Source organism: Astatotilapia calliptera, chromosome 23 (assembly GCF_900246225.1).
Source record: "Astatotilapia calliptera chromosome 23, fAstCal1.2, whole genome shotgun sequence".
NCBI lineage: Eukaryota > Metazoa > Chordata > Actinopteri > Cichliformes > Cichlidae > Astatotilapia > Astatotilapia calliptera.
The window spans coordinates 7,916,792-7,939,673 of NC_039323.1; the positions used below are offsets into that span (position 1 = coordinate 7,916,792).

Consider the following 22,882-nt stretch of genomic DNA (forward strand, 5'->3'; position numbering starts at 1 on the left):
TGTTGGTGCAACCCCTCAGTACATCCACTGTCTGAAACCACTCATTGTAGCGCTCATCCCTCTGCTTTTCTGATTTGCTGCCCTTAGCAAACAAAGTTTGAACAGCGTGAGATGTGACGTGTTAAGAATGATTAATACTTATTCTCACTGACGACATAAAGGCATGAAAACTTGTTTCAACCACTGAAAAAAAAATTTTTTTTTGCCATCCATAAATCATTAAGTTGGTATATGTATGTTTATTTCAAAGGGACAATGCATATTAATTAACATGAGCACTAAAATTAATCTTGTAAATAGCCAGATGGATTAATTTTCATCTGTAGTCCCTGCCAGGTTGATGGCATATTAAATGAATCAACAAAACCAAACCCCAAAGTTTGACTTATGGATGTCATTTTTCCACCCATGCAGTGTCTGAAATAAACTTCCATATACAGAGCAAAGTGGAAAAAATACTCTAAAATGAGCTTTAGTCACTGTATCAGTAAATAGATGACAGTAATATGATGAAAAGTATAATGGGTATCCTTTAAGGTGACTTGCATTAATTTCTTGAGCCAAATTATTCATGGACCTCAACATAACCCTTATGAGGCAAATCTGTCGATCTTTTGCTCCCCTTGGATTCAAAAATAAATCTGTGTGAATCATCTTTGGTGCTGTTCCTATAATTGACTCTGTATTCCTCCTCACCACTCAACTCAAACACGGCACTAAATGTTAGTTTAGAAATCAGACAACACATGAAACTTTTATTGATCTTTTTTTTTTTTTTTTTTAAAGACTTATAGGCATTTCAAAGAACCTGTATTACAAACAGAAGTAGTTCACAGCCTGTCAAATATTGACAACACAGCTTTAGCCTATTCACTTAAAAAAATATTTCCATTGCTTGTACAGTAATATCATCCACCCTTTGTCAATACATATGCCTAGAAAGGAAAAAGAAAAGGAAGCTAAATAAATACGTACCATTTAAAAATGAAGGGTGAAATTTAGGTCTAAATTAAGTTAGGTCGAGCTGTCACCGCAGATCCAACACACCTAAGAGAAGTGGCTTCTACTGCAAGTCTTGTGTAGGATAAATAATTTTTGTACCTGATGTAGTCCTCTTTACAATCTGTCTCAGTAACTGAGGTTCATGCTGGAAATGGCTTTAATCGCAGAGGAAGACTGAACCTGTCAGGGTGACTCCTGGCCCTTTCTTCAACCTAATCCCACGCCTTGTTCACCGTTACCGTCTGATACCATTATGAGTAAATACGATTATCATTTCTGAAGAGGTTCACGTGAACTGTAGATAAACCCAGGATGCTGACATTCAAATACAGGTAAGTAGAGGTATTCTAGTGGTTCAGGTCTCTGTAAAGGACTGCTCTTATGTGAAACTAGAGGGAAAAAAAAATCTTGTATTTACAAAAGAAAAATAAAAAAAAAAATCTTAGTGTAAGTCAGATCACAGAAACTGTTGCTATAAATGTGCAGCTGGTTCTGGTTTTGGTGTTTTTCCCTCTGAAGTAAACAAGCTCTGTGACAATCCGCAGAACACCAGACGGGGATATGCTCTACAGCTGTCCCACATCTGACATGTAGCAGCAGTAAATAGTACTCGAGACATGCTCACACCGTTGGAAGTAATCTGTGTGGTAACCACAGGGGAGCTATCTGGATAGTGTGATGTTAGCTGTGCCATTTGCACACTGGTCCAATCTGACAGAGAATCTGAATGCACTGTCACATGCACCTCTGTAAGGTGTGCGCTTAAAAAAACGAAGAAGCTAATAACAGATAGTGGAAACAACAGTAACACCAGCCTCAACTGCTGTACTTGGGAGGAAACTGGCGGCTCATATTCTGCCAAAAGTCACCTGACAGCAAAGGGGCTCATTCTTAACATTTAAAATAGACATTAAAAACGGAAAAGATTTTTTAAATGGACTAAGTTCCTTTGCTGAGATATTACTATGAGGAAAGTTGGCTTCAGTTTCTGAGCCACCTGTAGAACGTTATAGGGCAGCAATCTGCAACAATCTAGTTTTCTCTCACACACCGTGTGAAAAGAATACAAGTTTTAAAGAGTGTGACAAAGTCCTCCCTCCTTTCTAAGCTCGCACCTGTTAATCAGGCCTCTGTGATTCAGTCTTTCCTTCACTAGACGAGATGAAGATGAAACACACCTTGTAAGCAGTCAACAAACACATTTCCCATGAGGTTTGGATGCCACCTACAGGTTGTTAATTAACCTCTGAGAAATCCAACTGATTCACAGATCACAAAGGAACAGAGACGTTCAAGGAAAGGAAGACAGGACTCCAACTCTTTGTTGAGTCCTTTAGACTAAGAGGGTCGAAACTAAAATGCATCTACAGCAACTTGATCAAATGTTACGAGTATTTACAGAGTGAACCTGAAAGTCTTTTCTCCAATTTAAGGTCCAGTTTCTGGTGTGATGAACAGGGCAGACAAGGCAAATGCCAGAAAAACAATTCCTCCAATGATTGTAACTACAGAAACAAAACAAGAAAACAAATGTCAGTTAAGCAAAGATTTTCAGTTTAAACAAGGCAGATTTATTTGACGCTAAACTGGTTTCTTTATTTTTTTGATCTTTTAAATCTGATATAGCTATATGAACAAACTACTGAATCTTTCTGTGAAGCCCCATCATGGGTCATCTTGAGGTTTTTGTAGCAAATGTGAATTTACCAGTAATTTTCATGATGGTAAAACCAAATGATTACAGCATTGCATCACTAGGAAGGACTCCCAGGAGTCTCAGCATTCCTGCGAGGGAAGTTAGGGGAGGGCAAATGGTCCAATATCGTCACAGACCATGTCAAGAAAATTTTAAATGAATCATATTAGGTGGAGGCAGCAGACTGAAGTCTTAGAAATAGGAGTGTCAATGGTGCAGAATCCAAACTAAAAGTGACTTTGAAATAGGTCTGCAAATAAGGATTCATTTAGTAATTAAGTATTCTATTGATTAGTCCATCGATTAACTGAGCAATCAGATAAGAACTTATTAATGAGCAATAATAAATATTCAAAAGAGGGGGAAACCCCCCCCGCAACAGTTCTTTCAAAATATACTGCTCGTGGGTTTCCATTTTATATAATGGCATCTGTCAAAAAACACCTAAACCCTTTAATTAGTAATATTTTATCTTCTGGATGAGGTAGGTTTCATGTGTATGTGTTTGTCTGCATCTGTGTGTCTGCATGTTTGAGTGTGTTAGTGAATGAATGGGGTTGTATCTGTAAGCCTTTAAAGGACCATGCATTGGCTGAAGTTTGTCCTATGCTATTATGAAAAATTTTCGTGCTGCTGAAAACAAGACGTTATGATGGTGCAGATGTTAATAATGACATGTTAATAATAAGTCAGTGTCTGACTTAACAGCCACAGGTCAGCAAACTTTATATATATATATATTTTAAAATATTAACATGTGTATTCATATTTAATTTCACTTTAAATCTGAAAGACAAATTTGTGAAAGCCTTGAAATATTGTCTAAACACCCCATGCCCTCCTTTAGACTCCCTCCTGCTTGTTTCAGGAATCATTATGATACAAAATGGGACGGTTTTCGTCAGGCTTCAGCCGGCTGCCTAATTTTAAACATGGTATCAGGCCAAGTTAACAGCTCATTTGGATATTTTAATGCAACTTCTGTAGCTTTACTATAGATTTTCACTGTATAAAACAAAAGCTTGGAGTTCATTGATTGGATGGTTTGATGAAGACTCCCATTAGCTTTTTCCCAGTAAAAGGTTTTAATGGTGACCACAAGAACAGCGCTGCTGTTTTGGACACTAGAAAAACGTTTTCTTTCACTCTAACTGAGGTCACCATCTCAGTAACGACTCCCCCTCTTTGCTCTTCACCGTGCGTGTAGACAGACTCCATGTTAAACATCATCATCATCACTGCTGCTGTTGTGTTATTATACTCTTGTTGAAAAACATGGGCCTAATACTGACATATTTTATTCACATGCCTGCTCCTAGATACGTTTCTAATGAAAGTGTTAGTGGTGAAACGCTCATGTTTACATGGAGATGACTGAGCGCCACACAGCCGTGTGTTAAACAAAGGAGAAAATTTGTGTCGAAGATTTTCTTTAAATCGTCTGGTTATTTGAATTATTCAATGAGTCATTACAGCTCTACTTTGAAAGTTTTTACTTTACTTTTTTTTTTTAGACTGCACTCTACAAATACCTACTTGATTTTTTAAAAATAAAAATGCATTTCAATCATTGTAAAACGTGGGCTGTAAATTGTGTGTGTACCATTTTTGGGCAAAATGACAATTAGTTTAACAGTAGATCGCTGTTTTCTCTCTCTGTTTGTTTTTAAATCTGATCCACCTAATCCATCAAACCTTAACAGGATTGTCTACAAATATTTTGATAATTATTGTGTGTAAACAGAGCTGCCTCCAGAGGAATTCTCCCAGGAGAATAGGAACCCACTTCTCCTACCCGTCTTTTTTTTTTTTTTTTTTAATTAAAAAAAATAAATAAATAAATAATTTTTTATTTTATTTTATTACACAATTTAGGCCATCTTACCTGTTCTAACCGATATCTTCTGGGCAATCATTCTCCCTCCTATCACAGCCAGACCTGTGCACAGACAGTGTCCAATGGTGCCGCCCACTGCGACTCCAAATGGATCCTAAGAATAAAAAACAAAAACAGTTTATATACCATATTTTTATTTATTTTTTTACTCTTTTCTTAAATATTACCAGTGTATTAATACAGCAGCAACTAAAAGAAACAAACAGCCAATCAAAGTGAAAATGTATGGCCTCTATTTATTGTAAAATATATTACAAAGCATTAAACAGCAGCTGTCTAACAGTGAAAGTCACAAACCTCCCGGGCAGCTAGAATAATTGTAGTTAGCTGCGATCGGTCCCCCCACTCTGCGAGGAAAGTGAGAGTGAGGGATTGGATGAAGATGGGTGAGATGAAGCTGTGCCACTTTCCCTGAGGAACAGCAGTCCCTGTTCCAGCCTCCACATCTGCAGTCCCATTAGCGAGCTTAGTCCGCTGGAGCTGCACAGACAACAAGGCATGAGGTTTGAAAGACAACCCAATAGAGTACTTTCATGGCTCAGTACCTGCAAGAGGCAGGGTTCACTTACAAGGGTGCTATACTTTGATCAAAATTTTGTCATGAGGTCCTCTGTGGATGGTCCAACTATATTCCTTATAACGGATTTGTTTTGATCAAGAGGATGTAGATTTATGTCCTCTACAAGTACACCTTAGAATGCAGATCTGCACGGGAATATAATTAAGCTTGACTTTGTATGACAAACTGTCACTATTGCTAAGAGGTTCAATCAGCCATCTGTTTTTTTAATTTTTTTTTTATTTAGTCTACAGTACAGCACTTCGATTACAGCTCATAATGGTGCCATTCAATAAGACAGCCTCAGGCAACTTTAAAGTGTCCATGTGCTCATATAGCCTGATGATAAGATCAGAATTTCCACACAACAAAAACTCACATCAGCAGCAGCAAAATGTAACTAGGTCTTCTGGGTGATTAAGTAATATGAGCCATTTGCGAATCGCTAATTACTAAGCAAAATGGTGTCAGCAGTTAGTAACTGGACCCACTCAGGAGGCGTTTCTATTACTGAATATGTAAATTATGTATGTGGACTGGAGTTGTACTATTGGACATTAAAAAATGTTGTTTTTCTAGATAGTTTATAATCAAGTTAACTTGCCTCTTCGTCCTTCTTCTTGATCTCTGCCTGCACCTCCTCCAGCTCCTCCTGACCTTCATCTGGACTCATTTTTAGCCCCTCTCTAAGCATGCGAATACCGAAGATGGCAAACAGAGCAGTGGATACATAGTATGTGTAGATTCTTGGGATGATGGTAGTGGCATAGCCAAACAGTACTATGATGTGGGAAAGAAAAAACAACAACAACACGTATTTGTTATTTCTCAGGATCTGATCGAAGGGTAATGCCAAAAAACAAAACAAAACAAAACAAACAAACAAACAAAAAAACAGTCAAGGCCAAATCCAAAGTTTTACAAACCAGAAAGACAAGTCATGAATCCTAAGGCCAGCATAGCCCCGGCCAGCACGGTGAGGCGGTTGTAGCGCATGGCCATGATAGCAGCGATGAAAAAGGTCTTGTCTCCCAACTCAGAGACAATGATGACAGATAAAGAGGCAGCAAAGGCATGAATGAAGCCCAGGTTCCCTTTGGTGGAGACATCTTCAGAAACCACTGGGCCCGGTGGCTGGGGACTGGAGACTTTCTGCAAAGGAAATGCACACAGTGACTGTCAGCTGAGTTACACACAGTTTGTAATAAAAATCAGTATGAGGTATTCAAGTTTGCCCTTGTTGGCTGTAACACTTCGGCCACAATGTTTAAATAGGTAAACAAAACTGGCGGGGACATGACGACCTTCTCGTCGTGACACCCAAATGACTGTCACCTTAACTTTAAAGCAATTTCTTCACGATTAAAAAATTCAAGTGTAACTTTGTCCACTTCTGCTAACGTTACACCCGGAACTCTGCGAGACGTATCAGTTAGCACGAGCTCGGCTAGCCCGGGGCGCGAGGAAGAAGCGCGTCAAAGACCGCTTCCTATACATGACGATAAAACACTTAATTAGTGACAATGAAGCAAAACCTTTCACCTCTTGTGGGGGCTGTTCCGGGACAGCTTTTTGCTCCTCTTGAATAGCAGTAACACCGACCGACAAAAACAAAAACACGGCGGTGAGCGGAAACAAGACACACATCACATTTCTGCTAGCCCCACCATCTCTTCTGCCAGCCGCGCGAGGCATTATTACTTCTTCCGAAACACCGACACGACTCGATTTGCGCGCTAATTTCTCTCCCTCGTATCACTGCATGTTATCTGCAACAAAACCGTATAACTCCATATTTAGTAACCTATACAATTTGAGGTAACACACGTCACGATCAGAGAGACCGACCGGGCCAACTCAACTCATGGGGGAAGTAGAACCGTGCTGCCGCAAAGAGGAGCAACGCAGACAGATGATTGGAGGTTCAAATGAATGACGTGGTTTGTAAGCTGACGCACACAGCGAAGTGCTCAGTGAATGGACAATCTCATTGTCGATCATAATGCTATTTAAATATAGTTTCATTGTTTTCTTTCAATAGTTTTGCATTGAAAAGAAAAAACTTGAAAAAGGACCTTCTGTTTATTAGTTACAAATTTTCTCTTTATATATTTTTATGTAACATTACTATTCTAATCCTAACAATAATGAGTGTTTGCCCCTCTAAATATCAGCCCATTTACTTTAAAAATATATTATTATTAGTAATAATATTATTTACTTTGAGCAGAAAATTTGCTTGGCAAATAATAAATTTGGGATAAGCAGAATAAACATTAAATAAAATTAAAGCGACTTTGAGGTCGCTGAGATTCCAACTCATCTGAGTTTTTAGTAGATGATGCTATGTTATCAATTTGAAAGTCCTATGTCGCCTTAACATTCACAAACTTTGGTGTCCAGCACGCCCGCCTGCCCAGTGGAATGAGGACAGTACTTCATCAGCCTTTTATAGGGATAAAAAGGAAATAAAGAACGTGACCAGAGGTGGCAAAAGCACAGATATTCTTTACTTAAATAGAAGTACTTATTAAAAGTCTTTACTCAAGTTAAAGTAAATACAACTTAACCTTGTTATATTATTGTGATATTAAAATAATATTAGTACATACAAATACAAACTTTATTTCAGTCCAAATTGTAATTCTAATAAAGTTACTCAGCTTTAATCAGTTAAGTAGAACAAGAGCAGAGAAAAAGATATATTTTTTATGTTCTTCTATGTTCTGTTGCCTACATTGTAGAGAGGGACTTTGCCTCAAAAAAGGAAAATGAGTAGGAAGAGGTTAAAATTGAATTTGGCAGGTGGGAGAACTGGAAGGATCCATCACAGCACAGCAAACTAGCCTGTTTATAAAACATTAACCTGCAGCTTATTTTCATACAACCATTAGATAAGTTATTCTACCTCAGCTTCTTTTCCAGCAGGTTTCACAATATGAAAAACACAATGTCAAATGTACAGTGCCCAATATCTGATGTAGAAACATAAGAACTTACATTTCCAGTTCATAAATATCCCACTAAGCAGTCCTTGCCTTTACATATAACCTTTCTTTGTCCTCTCGTGTTCTTATGTTTCTCCATCTCTGAGTGAAGTTTGCTCTCTTACTTTTCTCTCCCCGTGAAATACAGCAGCACACAAACAGTTTGTGAGTTTGCTGATGTTTGTTAAGCTGAGAGAAATGCTGCATTTGAAATTACCTGCCACAATATTACTCCCTTCATGCTCCTCGCTACTCTTTAGTAGTGCAAGCAATAAGTAATGCAATTTCATCCCCTGACTTTGGCGTAAGGTTTTGCCTCTTCCTTCTCTTTTTACCTGGTGATTAAGACACGAGTATGAATGTTTGAAGGTTAAAATAATAACTCTCCACTGTGTAAGTAGTAGAAAATAGGGATATTTGTTTAATATTTGTTTTGTATGCGGTACTGAATCCGATACATATCTGATGTTTTAGAAAGCGACTGCTGTTTGAACGGTCATGTCGCATTAAATCCGTCTTTTACGACACTGACACAAGACAGACGCCAATTATTAGCGCCCAAGAAGACATCGCGAACGCTTTCGGGCCATCCAGTGTAGATGTTAGTGAACCTGTTGGGAAGACAGCGCTGGAGAAACGTAAACATTTTACTTGTACTGTATAATCTGCAGATTCTGACAGAAATTTCCAACTATCATTTGAAGAACCGCTCCTCTCTAAAAACAGAAATAAGGATCATTATTAGGCCAGTTGTAAATAACACAATAACGTTACAACTTAAAGCAAAATTGGGAAACGTAAAGTCCGAAACAAGTCTTTATATTAAGGGCCATCAGTCAAACAATACTGTTTGATCTGGGTCTAAACAGAGCGCGTTGTGTGTGACGTCTTCTTTTGTGCATGCGGGCCGCTTTGAGGGTTCACACTAGAGCGCGTTTGCTGTCACATTTTATTTGTAGTGTGAACAAGCAGACAAAACAATCGGATTTGATCAAAAAAATCGGAATTGAGCATTAAGACCTGCAGTGTGAACGTAGTAAGTGGAGTTCTTGTGAATGAATCAGGGGCAATTTGTGGTTCAGTATCTAAAGGATAATGAATACATCATGCAAACTAGTGTACCTGGGGATTGAACCACCACACCCCTGATTGGTTTATGACTTGATTTCCCTCCTGAAAGTAACGTCCCCATGTTTGTGCCTCTTTAAACAACAATAATACTTTTTGTTGAATAAAGTTTCTTTATTCATTACAACATGTCCATGTCATGTTACTTTTCGTTTTAAAGTAAAACTCCTTGTCGTTCCGGTATTAATACAATACATTCTGTTTTGCTATAAAAGAAAAATATTCAACACCACAGTGTTTTGCAGGTTTCTTTTTCACATAAACATTTAGAGATTACAATACCAGTTATAACTCGAGAGGTTGGCATACTGTAAAAGGAAGAAAAAGATTTTTAAGTACTTAATCGTAAGAAAAACAAGTTCTTAATGTAATGAACAAATGAATTCCAGCAATGTTCCTCACAGTGTCTTCACATCAGTCGGAGAAAGTTCTCACCTCTAGAGTCTTCTGCCAGAAATCAAACACAGTGTTGGCCTCTTAGCTGTCAAGCCGATTAGTTAAATTTGGAGGTTTGAAAGAACGTTTAGAAAAAGATGGCTTTTGCTCCTAAGGTTTCTGCTCCTCCGACATCTCTGGCAGTTTTCTTTACAGTTCCCATTTATCACCACAAAAAGACCAATACAGTGTCTGAGTATTCATAGCACAAAGGGTATAAATGCTCTTCTATGCCTTGGGTATGACTTGTATTTGCTAATGTAAAGGTCATGACAAAGCTGTCCTGCCAGTGCTTGGTTGAAGAGCACATACAGTACCACAAGCCACCAGGTGAAAGAGAGGCCTCTGAAAACAAAGCTCAACGAGATGTAGATCAGCAGCTCAGCAAAGTAATGGGGACAAGAAACCAGCTCAAACCAACCTCCCTTTGGCACTCTGTGAGTCAGCGTTTCCACTGTTCCTGCATGACATGACAAAAAACAAGAAAAAGTGACATCAGCAACTTTCAACGTTTACATAGACTGGTTTACCATTTCCAGTGTGTATCAGGTTAAAGCTGTGCTAATTAACAACTGATCAAATTACTGTCTGTTGTGAAATGTCTCACTCACGGCGCCAAACCCACAGAGAATTATCTCGCAGCTCTGCAGTTCCACTCAGCTCTCTGCAGTTTTTTAGCCTCCTTTAGCTAATGTTTTTTTAAATATTCATGCTTAAACATGGCCTCGGTTTTCAAAGAGCAAAGATAAAAAAATCAAATAAAAAATGCTGAAAGTGGGTCAATTGGCCATTTTTCAAAAATATATGTTTTGAAAAGTATTTGATACATAAATCTAAAATTTAACAAAAATCATTACATGTATCCTAACTTTGGACCATACGTTCTTTAGGAAAATACAAGCTGGTTGAGCTAAAGGCAATTTGGAGATGGGATGACCCATGTGCTTTATGGTTAACACATAAACAGAAAAACAGACAGCAGAGGAAGTTAACTTCAAGCTGTTAGTTCCTTGATCATTAATATGCAAATTCTCAGTGATAGCAATAATGCTGGAGGCAGCAAAGAAAAAACAAAGAAAGAAACAAAGAAATAAAAAAACAAAACAGAAAGACAGAGAGTTTCCTAGGTTTACCTGACTTTCCAGTGCGAAGTCTGGCCAGCAGGACCATAGACTGATGCTGCAGCCACGAGGCCCAAATGAAGAGTAAAAACCCAGCAACAAGCAGCCAGTCCAGCTGAGAGAGGAGGGAGCTTCTCTCTAAAAGAAATGGTGGAAGCATCAGTACCACAAAGCAGATGAACCAGGGAATTGTGCACATAGAAGCACACAGAAAGCACCAACTCAAACCTTTTTCCATACGATCACAGCAGAGGATCGTCAACCCTAACATGATGTAATACCCCAGGCCGAACATATATTGTACCAAGTGCATCGCCCCATCAGAGTAAACGCTGACAAACAGGCACTCCAGCAGCCTCCTGAGGGAGTGGACCCACAGCAGCAGCTGCACCAGGACGGTGGAAAGCTGTGGGACTACAGCCAACACTAACATCAGACACAAAAATGAATTAAACAGAAAAACAACCATTTTTTTTCTTTAGCTTACCTTGACTGTCACTGCTGTGTGCGCCAGTCAAAATGTCTAAAAAGTCGCTCAACCACAAAGGGTATGACTGATGCTGAAATATAAAGCTGAGGTACAAGACCAGAAGAAGACCATTCCAGCCAACAGAGACTGCATAGAAGTGCCAGAACCACCTGGAAGGCGAAAAGCATGCCACGTTTAAATATTTAAAAAGTAAATAATGATTCAAAACCACCTAAATGTTCGGTTAGATATAGTAGGATATAAAATACATTACAGTAAAGTTCTGTCATTCACTGTCACCTTTTTGGGACGTCAAAAACCCGCAGCCATTCGTCTCGCTTTAAGCTCTGTTTAGTTTTTCCGTAACGAATAAGGTCCTGAAATAAAACGTAAGCGGGACACGTGTCAAATATTCCCGGCAACAGTCGCGACACTTTGTGAGCACAAAAAGCAACGAGGAAGCACAAAGCCAGAGAAGACCACACAACGTTAATCACACTCAACCCTACTGAGCTCCACATCGTTTTGAAGCTGTGCGGGTCCGCAGTTATTGTTTTGTGCAACACGGAAAAGAAGCCGCCGGTAAAACCTATCGTTCCGGAATAGCAACCGGTTATTTCTTTATAGCACAGTAAATGTATGTATTGATTTAATTAATCAATTTAATTATTTAAACATCTATATATTTATTTAATTGCAAAGTATTTTTGCATTTATTTTATTCGGCACGCACGGCTTTGAAGTGAGCATTACGACCCATTTAACGTTCGCACAGCAGAGGGCAGCATTTGAATCTTTCCCCATACACCACCCGAAAATAGAGGTCTAGCCATGTAAACGGAGTCCAAAAATGTTTATGTTTGTGTAAGGGGAAGTTTTATTTTGAACAGGAAATGTTTAGTAATGTGCTAAGCAGGTATTTGGGGCAAAGATTTCATCATTTTATTTTTTTGATTGACTGACTGATAAATAAACATCAACGCTAATACAGAAGTTGTCTATATAAAAATAAAGAACAAACTCAATTAGAAAAAAAGAAAAGAAAACCCAACCCTGTAAAAATGTGAATAAAAACAGAAAACAATGATTTTCAAATCTTACAAACCCATATTTTATTTACAATAGAACACAGAAAAGATCAAATGTTTGAACTGAGAAAATTTACAATTTCAAGAAAAATGTTGCAACATGTTTGCAACTGATTTTGGTAACTTGCAATATCTCAGTAACATGACTGAGTATAAAAAGAGCACCTCAGAACAGATGGGCAGTGGTTTGCCTTTCTGCAAAAAGCTGAATCTGAAAATTGTGGAATATTTTGAGAATAATCTTTTTCAATATAAAATTGTGAAGACTGTGAATATCTCATCACCTACAGTACATAATATCAAACAATTCCCAGAATTTGAAGAAATGTGTTTGCATAAGAGACAAGGCCAAAAATCAATATTCGATGCCTATGATTTTCAGGCCCACAGAAAAATTGACATTTTCAATTGTTTTAGCCAAACAAATAACACCACGTCCTCCAGACAAAAGAGGAGATGGACAATCTGGCTTGTTATTAGAGCTCAGTTGAAAAGCCTGCATCTCAGATAATATGGTGGTGCACCAATGCCTGGAACTGGCAGCTTGCACATCCAAAAGGGCATCAAAGCTGAAAGGTATATACAGGTTTTAGAAAAACAAATGCTCCCACCTGAATGTTGTTTTTGTTGCATATTTCAGCAAAACAATACTAAAGAGCTTACTGCATCTATTACAGCAACATAGGTTTGTTGTAAAAAAATTCTGGGTGTTGAATTGGCCTGACTGCAATTCTGATTTTTCACCAACCGAGAACATTTGAAATATCATCAAACAAAAAAATCTTAGATGTTGAGCAGCTAGAATCCTGTATCAAGGTATATATAGCAACATGCCTCCTCAGTTCCCAGACAGACTGTTGTTAAGAGAACAAGCATTACACAGCACTAAAAATGATCCTGTCCCAAGTTTTTGAGACATGTTGCTACTCTGAAATTCCAAATGAGCTAAAATTTTCTTAAAATGGTACATTTTCTCCAGTTTAAACACTTGATCTCCTTTTCCGTGTTCTATAGCGAATAATATATGCATTGAAGACGTGTGCATTATGTTCTTTTACTTACATTTTACACAGCACACAACAACTTGGAACTGAATTTGTATAAAATAGATTAAACCTACAAATCTGGCCAAAATAAGTATAGATTGGTTTTGCTGTTTTGTATACTATATTGTACCAGGGAAACAAATACATTGGAATTCTAAAAAACAAACAAAAAAAAAAAAACAGTTTCAAAGATCTTTATTGCACGATTTATAAACAATCCAAAATTAATTTGACAAAACACATGCAGCCCCTCCTGATGAATATCAGTATATTTTATCTTATTTGTATATGAATATCAGTTAGGGAGTAGTTTGAATGTCCTATTGCCAAACTAAGTTAGTTTTGTAAACCTGTTGCCATTTGAGAAACCATGAAGCACTTTTTAACTAGTTCTGTGAAACATTTAGTGGATAAGAAGTATTGCATAAAATCTAATGTGTATTCAGCAGAGGTTCCCAAAGTGAGGGGGCGCAGAGCCATTGCAGGGGGGTCCTGGTATGAAAAGAAGAAAAAAAAAGAACACTTGGACACTGCTAACATAATGAACAGGTTTTTGACGGGGCTTCCACACAAAGGCATAGCAGGAGATGAAGCATCGCCAAATATGTTTCCAAAACAGCTTCCTTCCAAGCCAAAGACAAGAAAATCTGGTGAAGCATATCTTCCCTTTGGCTTCACCTGCACAAGTGCCAATGTAGGTCTCTGCGACAGCATTAGTTTCCCCTGCATTGGGAGCACGCGCTGGACTTTCCAAATCAGGGACAAACAGTATCCCACATTCTTGATTTTTAGTTCACAAACACTTCTTGTAATGACTAACTACTCCCGACATTTTGGGGATGTTAAGTCTTTATACAGTAAAGTTACAGCAGGATACAAATAATATCAGGCTGATCCTGCCACAATTTGTTCCCCCTCTCCAAATCACGGACTAACAGTATCCCACAGTTGTTTATGTTTTTGAACCCATTTTGCACAGAGACATTTTTTGAAAAATGTATTGGTAGTAATGTTGAATATTATTACAGAGGAAAAAAACACAACTACACGTAAAATAATCACATCGTGATGCCTCTGCCTTTCTAAATGGAGGGACAGTAACTGCGTGTGTGTATGTAAGCGGGTAAAACCTGAAGATAGTAAGATTAACAGTATTTTGACTCTATCTGCCATTCTGCAATTCATCTCATGTAAACAATAATGTGGCGCACAGCATGACGTGAAAAAAGGCACATACCAGAACATTTTTCTTCTAAAACAAAGGGGGGGGGCAGCAAAGAAAGTTTGGGAACCACTGGTATAAAGTATTACATTCATGCTTTAGGTGGTAGGAGTTCTCACCCAAAGCAGTTTTTTTCCATAAACTGCACAGTTTCATAACACATGATTTTAAGGGCATGACTGAAGACGTTTAACTGACCTTGCAGCTTCAGTTCTTGATGCAGAGCAGGAAAAGTAAGTGTTTGTATGAAAGACTTGCCGAGGTCTTTGAGGCATTAGATTCCAGGATGCCTCTTAGAGGAGCACAGTATCCTGCCCGAGGAAGTGTGGACAGTTTCCTGCCTCCCTCCCTTCTCTGTCCTCAGTGTCCTTGTCTTTTTTTTTCCTGTGCCAAGAGCTGGATCTCCATTAGGCCCCAAAAGATTGCATAAATATCTCGCCAAGCTGGGGTTGCTTTCATAAATACCCTGTGAGCACATTTTGAAAGCATTAAAGGAGGAAGAAAAACTGAAATTTTCCGGTTCAGAGACAAAAGTCAGAAATCTTGTAATGACAAAGTTTTTCATGTTGTTCTTATGTCGTTGATCTTCACTAATGATTTAGTAATTTTATTGTCTTGTTACAAATATAAAATGATTAAAATAATAAAAGACTAATTTTCTTTACTGTATCTGGACTGATCAAGTTGTGTCACCCCATTCATAGCCTGGAAAAAAGCCCTCAAAGAAATCCAAAATATCAGACATTGTACAAATGAGCGTGATACAGAAACACATGTAACTGACTATGCTCTTCTCCTTTCTTTATTCCACTCAAGCATATAAAAGACTATATCGACGTGTGTATGTTAAGTGGTAGGCTTGTACAGGGAATTCTGTCACAGTCTGGCTGCGAAGCAGACTGTGTGGGGTGAGGAGGTGGAACCAAGAGTTTTGTCATGCGAAGAGACAAAATAAAACTTGAGAGTGACAAAAACCAGCTGTTTGTTAAGGCTGGCAAAATAGTACAGAACAAAAGGCAAAGCTGAAACTAAACAATAACCTAAACTGGGTGAACTAAGACTAAAACATGAAAAAACCTGGCACATGGGCACAGCAGACAACCTGACCACAACTGAATGAAAACACACAGACTAAATGCACACAGGAGGTGATCAGGGGAAGTGGAAACACATGGGGAAACAGCTGACACAAATGAACATAATGATGGTACAATGGAAGCGTAAAACTAAACACATTGAACATAGGAACACAAGATCTCTTCAAAATAAAACAGGAAACATAATGAGAGGCAGACATGAAACACGAACTTGACAACATAAGCCACGCAGACATGACACACAAAGGCAGAGGGAGATTTAAACACAGGGGTAGGAGACACAAGGGGAATCTTAAACCATAAACCATAAACATCAAAATAAGCTAAAACTCAAAATGCTGGGTCAAATGACCCAGGATCGTGACAAAGTACATCCTGGCAACAGTTATGAGAAAACTGATCAAAATTTCATTCATCACCAAGTGTGACCATTTCTATAACAAAAAAAAGTTTTTTGATCTGGAGCATCCAGATGTGTCTTAACACAGTGGCACAATCATTCCAGGACTGGACGTCTCCACAAATTCACCCCAATTCCAGACCGTGTGATTCTCGGAGAAACAAAAAACCAAAGGGCCCCATCTCAGACTCTGCGGGCTTCACTTAACATTTTAAAGTCAAAGTTCATGACAGCATTGTTGGAAAAATGCTGAAAAAGTATGGCTTGCTTGGACAGTTTGCAATTGCAGTTCAGGTTAGTTCAGTTACATCTATATAAACCACAAGACTTCTGGAACAGTGTCTTTTGATGAGATGAGACCAACATGAAGACGGACCTGGGCACCTTGCAGTCATTAGGGCAACTGTGAACTCCTGTGTTTACCAAAATATTCTAGAATCAAAATGAAACAGTAAAACATGACCTTAAGAGAGCTGTGCAAAAACGAATGCACACAAACCTGAACTGAAACAACATGTAACAACTGATTTAATCTTTTTTGTGTGTTTATTTTGGTTTAGTGCATAATGTTTGATATATTAATTTAATTAAAATCAAGTAGAATTTCTCCCTTTTTATAGTGAGGTTGGAGAGCAGAGACGGGAGAGTGTGAGACATCTGGGAAGCTGGTGGACATATGTGCCAAACCAGGAGAACAGTATAAGAGTGTGAAATCAATAAAAACCATTAAGCAACACGGGAACAGTGTGTCAGGTCACAGTTCTTTCTACAATTACAATTAGAATGGACAGGACCAGAGGACAGGAAAGAGAAAGACGAAGGAAAGAGAAGTTGGGAAGAGACTTAACAGAAGGAGAGGGAAAGGAAAATAGAGGAGAAGATGGTCACCTGCTGAAATAAAAACAAGCAAAGAAAACAACATTGTAGGGAAACCAGAGCAACGACCAACATAAGCACAAGTAACAGTAAATAATAAATACTGAATGTTACTGAGCAGCATTCAGTACTAATAATGCATGATAGGTTTAGAGCCAGAAGCCAACCAAGATAATGTGTGTCTGTGAGTATCTGTTGTACACTGGTTTGAACATTTGTGTGTGTGAGCGCGTTTGTATTCATAAGGTTTTTCTATGTGAGTGTCTAATAGTGGATGTGATTATTTAAAGTTAATCCTATTATTAATAGCTCTATAAACTGGTGAATCATTTGGTGAACTTGTCATATCACAGGACTCTTGTGAAAACTTTCTTTTGTAACGTCACCGATGTAATTCAAGTCAGTAATGCCATATGGGAAAATTAAGAATTAAACATAGTGATCCGTTAGTAGGACTGAGCAGTGTGATACTGTTACAAAATGTAATCATGTACTTTATTGTTGGTAAGAAAGAATACTTTTACTTATCATGTCAAATTGTCCTTTAATTAACCTAACCCGCTAGATGTTTGTAGTCTCTCCGTGCGTTGCCATTCTCCCTCTTCTTTTTGTCTCGTTTTGTGTGTTAACCATTTTCTATCATCTTCTATATCGGATACAAAGATTAAAAGTACCTGTTCCAACCACATTTACAACACCTGTAAAACTATGAAAAAAAGTTGTGTTGACAGATGATGTTTTTCAGATTATAAATCTTTGAAAATTAACATTTACATCACACTGGAAGACCAAAACTGCCCTAGGGAGAATATCTATGTTTTTAGAGCTGCTGAGATACAGCAGTTTAAACTACTTAGAGAACAAAATAACAGGGTATTGTACATGCAGTATAGAAATAGGAAATAATATACAAAAAAGGCCTCATGCCAACAAAAAGTGACTGGTTTGAAAGCCACTTGTTCACAAGTCAACATTTCCTGAAGGGTGGTGCAGTGCGCACACTGAGCATTGCCTGCTCTTTTATAGATTTTACACATGACCTGTGTGTAATTCTGTCCCTGATGCCATCAGTGTGCAGATTGTTTTCTGCAGCAAGCAACAATGCATAATGAACACACATACGCGCTCGTTCTCTCTCTCTCTCTCTGCACGTTTGTGCTGTGGACATTTTGTTCGGTATTGAATTGTGGGACACTGACCTTTAAAATCCCTGCTGTGCCTTCAGACCACAGGGCAAAAACTCAAATGCTGCCTAAACAATTTAGAGCTTTTCACTAAGAAAAATAAAAGAAAACACAAAACAGCATACGGGATAGAAACAATTACAGCAGTATGTTTTTTTGTTCATAGAAGGTTTAAAAAATTTATTTTATTCATTGTTTATTAATGTTGTATTCTATTTTATGAAATTTTAGTGACAGTTTTAGTTGGGATATATATATAATGTGCTATATAAATACATTTGACCTTGACTTTTTTCTTTTTTTAAAAACTGTTTTTTTCCTTCATGTTTTTTTTCTTTGTTTTGATGTTTAATTGTTTGAAAGCTTGCAAATTTTATCCTGTTCATGGCACACACATTATCCTACATACCATACAGTTGAATACCATACATAGGCTTATTTCAAAAGAAAGTATTAGGGCCATATTTATGTTAAATAATCCAAAGGCATATTCCAATGTAAATGTTTAATTTACAGTCATTCATTTAAAATTTTTGCAATGGTTATTTCAGTACATGATTGTTGTGGATGTGTGATATAGTTATATTGTGTGTGAACTTATGGAAGTAAACAAACATGGGGACACGGATGACAGGACATAGAAATGAAACATACATAGATAGACTGGACACAAAGGGGGAACTAACATCATTAAACAAGAAATCAACTATAATCAACTCAAAGGCACAAGAAGATAACATACTTAAGAAATAAAACATCATTTATCTTGTACTTTCAAAGAAATCAACAAAAAATCCAGAACAAAACTCAAAATACTGGGTCAATGGCCCAGAACCATGACAGCCATACAGAAGCAGCCATGCACCTGTGATGTGAGGTTTTGTAATATTTTGTCCAGGAAAGACAAAAACCTGAACACAGGATACAGGTTCAAAGTATAGATTCATTACACCTTACTAGGTGGTCCTCCTTTTACCTTCAGCACTCCCTTTTTTTTTGGGATAGATTCAACAAAGTGCTAGAAACATTCCTTAGAGATTTGGGTCCATACTGACATGATAGCATCACATAGTTATTGCAGCTGCCATTTGATGTTGGCAATCTCCTGGTTCAATACATATCAAAGAGCTACTGGAGTTAGATCTGGTGACTGTTGAGGCAGTTTCAGTACACTGTCATTGTCACGTTTACAAAACCAGTTTGATTTCATCTGACTTTTGTGAGATTGTGCTGGAAGCAGCCATCAAGAGCCATCAACAAAATTCTCACGTGTGGGACTAATAAAGGTTATCATATCTTATCTTAAGATAGTTCACTGTGATCATAAGGGAATGGACATTGTTATGGCCCCTGGCCTTGGAAGAAGTGAACCAGCCTTCCTTCAAGCAAATTCAACCGTGACAACACCCACAGACGATTGGCTGTCTGGGAACCCGTGTCAGCCTTCCTGCATGTAAATTTGAATTTGACAATCCTCTCGGACAATTGCCTGCCTGAGGACCTGTGGTTTGCACCTCCAGGGAGAGAGACCAATCTGCAACCAATTGTGCACACCTGTGCCTTCAAATGGGCTGAAGAACTTTCATTCAGGGGCTGCTGCTTTGAACTGAATGTGCAGTTTTCCCCACATGCTTCTGTCTGTGAGCCTAGCTTGTGAAACCCTGTTTAAGGTGTGGAATTTGTTTGAATAGCGTTTATTCGTGTTACTGCCCATGAGGCTAGCTTTAATTTCTACTTGTACGTGAGCAAGTTATATTTGTATTGGTTATTTGCCAAGTAATTTGTAGTAAATGTCGCTATCGGTTTTCAGTTCTGAGTTTCTTTCTGTAAATGAAACTTTGTCTTAACTGATCTCCCTCGTGAGGGTCTCGTTTATGCTATCTTCCCTGTCCCCTAGCAAAACCGGGTCATAACAGACATGTTCAGCAACAATTCTCAGGAAGGTTATGGTGCTTAAATGATGTTCAGTAAGTGCTAAGGAGCTCAGAGTGTTTCATGAAAATATCCCCCATGCCATTACATCACTCCAACCAGCCTGAATCATAAATGCATTTAGATCAAATTCTGACCCTACCGTCAAAATATGGCAGCAGAAATCAACCAGGCAACATTTTTCAAATCTCTTGTTGTCCGATTTTGAGCCCTTGTTAGCCCTTCAGTTTCCCGTTTCCTGTCCTAGCTGACAGGACTGCCACACATTGTGGTCTTCTGCTGTTGTGGTCCATCTCATTCAAAATTCAACATATTGTGCATAAAGATATGCTCTTCTGCATACTGAAATACACAGACCAGCCTCTCTTATTCACAAACAACCAAAGTCACTTAAATCAGCTTTCTGTCACATTCTGATGCTCAGTTTGAACTTCAGTAGGCTGTCTTGAACATGTTTAAATGTCTGAGTACAATGGGCTGCTTCCATGTGATTGATTAGATATTCACTTGAACAAACGGTTGGACAGCTGTGCCTAATTAAGTCACAGCTTACAACAGCTGAAAGTCTTATACCATTAAGCTCACATTTTATCCATATATCTCTTTTGTAGATTTTAGTACAACAGTTTAATGGTGGACAAATTAGCAGTCACTACTACTACTACTACTAATAATAATAATTATTATTATATTGTAATTTTTCAGGAAAATTGCAAAATACAGTAAAATATTTTCTTTCACACAACCACACACACCTCATTCTTTCCTCTCCTTTGCTGAAATGCTTTAAACTATGAAAACATTTCTCTTTGTCTGTGAGTGGGCCAGAGTTCAAAGCAATCACCTCTCTTTGGATTTAGAAAAATAAACAGAGATAGAAAAATGGAAAAATGTTTCTGATTCCAGCTTTTCCAGAAAGGAATTCAGTGTAGACTGTCCTCCAGGAAATGATGGTTACAAGGCAGCTAGGCAGTTTAGTATTCAGAGAGTCCCAGTAGAAGTGACCAGGCCAGGAAACATGTGGATGCAGTGCATAACACACAGCCCTCAATCATCTCCCTCAACCCTCCTGAATCCATGCCAGCATCAAAACACAGCCTCCTCCCTCCTCATCAAATGAAGCACTACATTCATCACACGTTTGAAGTTCTGGAAAAATACAAAAATGGGACACAATCTGATGTTAATCAGTTCCAGGTATTACCTTTATCCCTTTCCTCTTTTCAAGGCAGCAGTCCTAATGTAAATGTCAGTTGGGTTTGGTATAAGCTGCGCCCTGCTTTCCTGACATGTTTTTGGCACTGTCCCAGATTATCTGTTTCTTTTTCCAAACCTTAACAGATATCTTTGGGTAGGTAATGGAACCCGATCCACTGATATATTTGACCCTGTAAAAAGGCCCAGTCTGTGTCACTAAAGCTTAATACTTTGATTATTTTACAGCTGTAATTTATTTCCAATTATTAAGAAGCTACCCGATCAGCATTGGAGGGACATTAGTCATTAGTTAGGTTTAGTCAGTCATACTGCATTTCACCATTAATGCTCCATTTTCAGCCTGTTCCAGGAACTGTAAACTTACATGAAAAAGCCTAAATATTTTTTTCTTTTTTTTGTGAATAATCATGATGACTAAAATGCCGAATTGTAACACAGTTGTTACATTACTTAATGTCTGTATTCAGTAATCAAGAGATCCTGTAAATTTGCAGGTTATTAAGGTGACATTAATTACAGAATTACATTAATTAATTAACCGGTTAATTAATTGTTCTGAATATCTGAATAATGTTTTATTTGATTATAAAATATCAAAAAAAATTTTAATGCATCTTCAAATTCATGATATGGTAAAATGGTAAATGGCCTGTATTTATATAGCGCTTTACTTGCCCAAGGACACAACGACCAAGACTGTCCAAGCCTGGGCTCGAACCGGCAACCTTCCGATTACAAGGCGAACTCCCAACTCTTGAGCCACGATCAATGCAGTCTTTTGTCACACAGTTAGACAACACCATACTGTATTTGTAAAGAGGGGGACTTCATATAGAAACTAGAAAAATTTGCATTTCCTGCGAAAATGCTGTGTGGATGCCTTAATGCTGAAGATGTTGGCTGAAAAAGTTGAAAAAACCCCCCAAAAAAACATTGCCCTGAGCAGAATTCAAACCTGGCCCTTCTGGTCTCAAGGTGGCAACGCATCTCACCTCGCCAAACTCATTCTCACAAAGAAGAGGTGGAGAGACTGACAATTCTGGTGAAATTAGCAGAAGCTGCTTAGAATTGTGTTGATAAGAGGTGAAAAGGCTAAAAATTTTGCAGAAAAGAGGTGAATCAGAAGAATTTCTGCAGAAAAGAGGTAAAGAAGCAAAAAGATGAGCTGAAAAGAGATGAATCAGCAGAATTTCTGCTCAAAAGAGTTTTTTCTGAAAACAGCTGAGATTTGTGCTAATAAGAGGTGAAAAGGCTGAAACATTTCAGAAGAGGTGAATAAGCAGAATTTGGGCATAAAAGAGGTGAAAATTCTGCTGAAAAGAGTTCAATCAGCAGAATTTCTGCTGAAAAGAGTTCAATCAGCAGAATTTCTGCTGAAAAGAGGTTTTTGCTGAAAACAGCTGAAAAAGCTGGTATTTGTGCTGAAAAGTGGTGAAAAAACTGAAAATTGTGTTGAAAAGAGTTAAAAATGTTTAAGTGTTAACTGAAAGAAATTTTGCCCTCTGAGGGCATACACAATTACATT

At 38.0% G+C, this 22,882-nt stretch overlaps 2 protein-coding genes across 2 annotated transcripts; both read right to left on the reverse strand.

Annotated features, from left to right (window-relative positions):
- Positions 1–723: 723 nt before the first annotated feature.
- tmem165 (transmembrane protein 165) lies at positions 724–7,070 on the reverse strand. Its single transcript, XM_026159406.1, has 6 exons — positions 6,697–7,070; positions 6,081–6,306; positions 5,759–5,934; positions 4,893–5,075; positions 4,584–4,689; positions 724–2,507 (listed from the first exon to the last, which is right to left on the reverse strand). Exons 1-6 carry the CDS (start codon positions 6,847–6,849, stop codon positions 2,431–2,433), a joined length of 921 nt encoding a protein of 306 aa, XP_026015191.1. The 5' UTR covers positions 6,850–7,070; the 3' UTR covers positions 724–2,430.
- Positions 7,071–9,165: 2,095 nt separating this feature from the next.
- On the reverse strand, positions 9,166–11,877 carry srd5a3 (steroid 5 alpha-reductase 3). The gene is made up of 5 exons (XM_026159059.1): positions 11,595–11,877; positions 11,313–11,464; positions 11,054–11,239; positions 10,838–10,963; positions 9,166–10,164 (listed from the first exon to the last, which is right to left on the reverse strand). The coding sequence occupies exons 1-5, from the start codon at positions 11,813–11,815 to the stop codon at positions 9,905–9,907; spliced, it is 945 nt and encodes a 314-aa protein (XP_026014844.1). The 5' UTR covers positions 11,816–11,877; the 3' UTR covers positions 9,166–9,904.
- Positions 11,878–22,882: the final 11,005 nt, after the last annotated feature.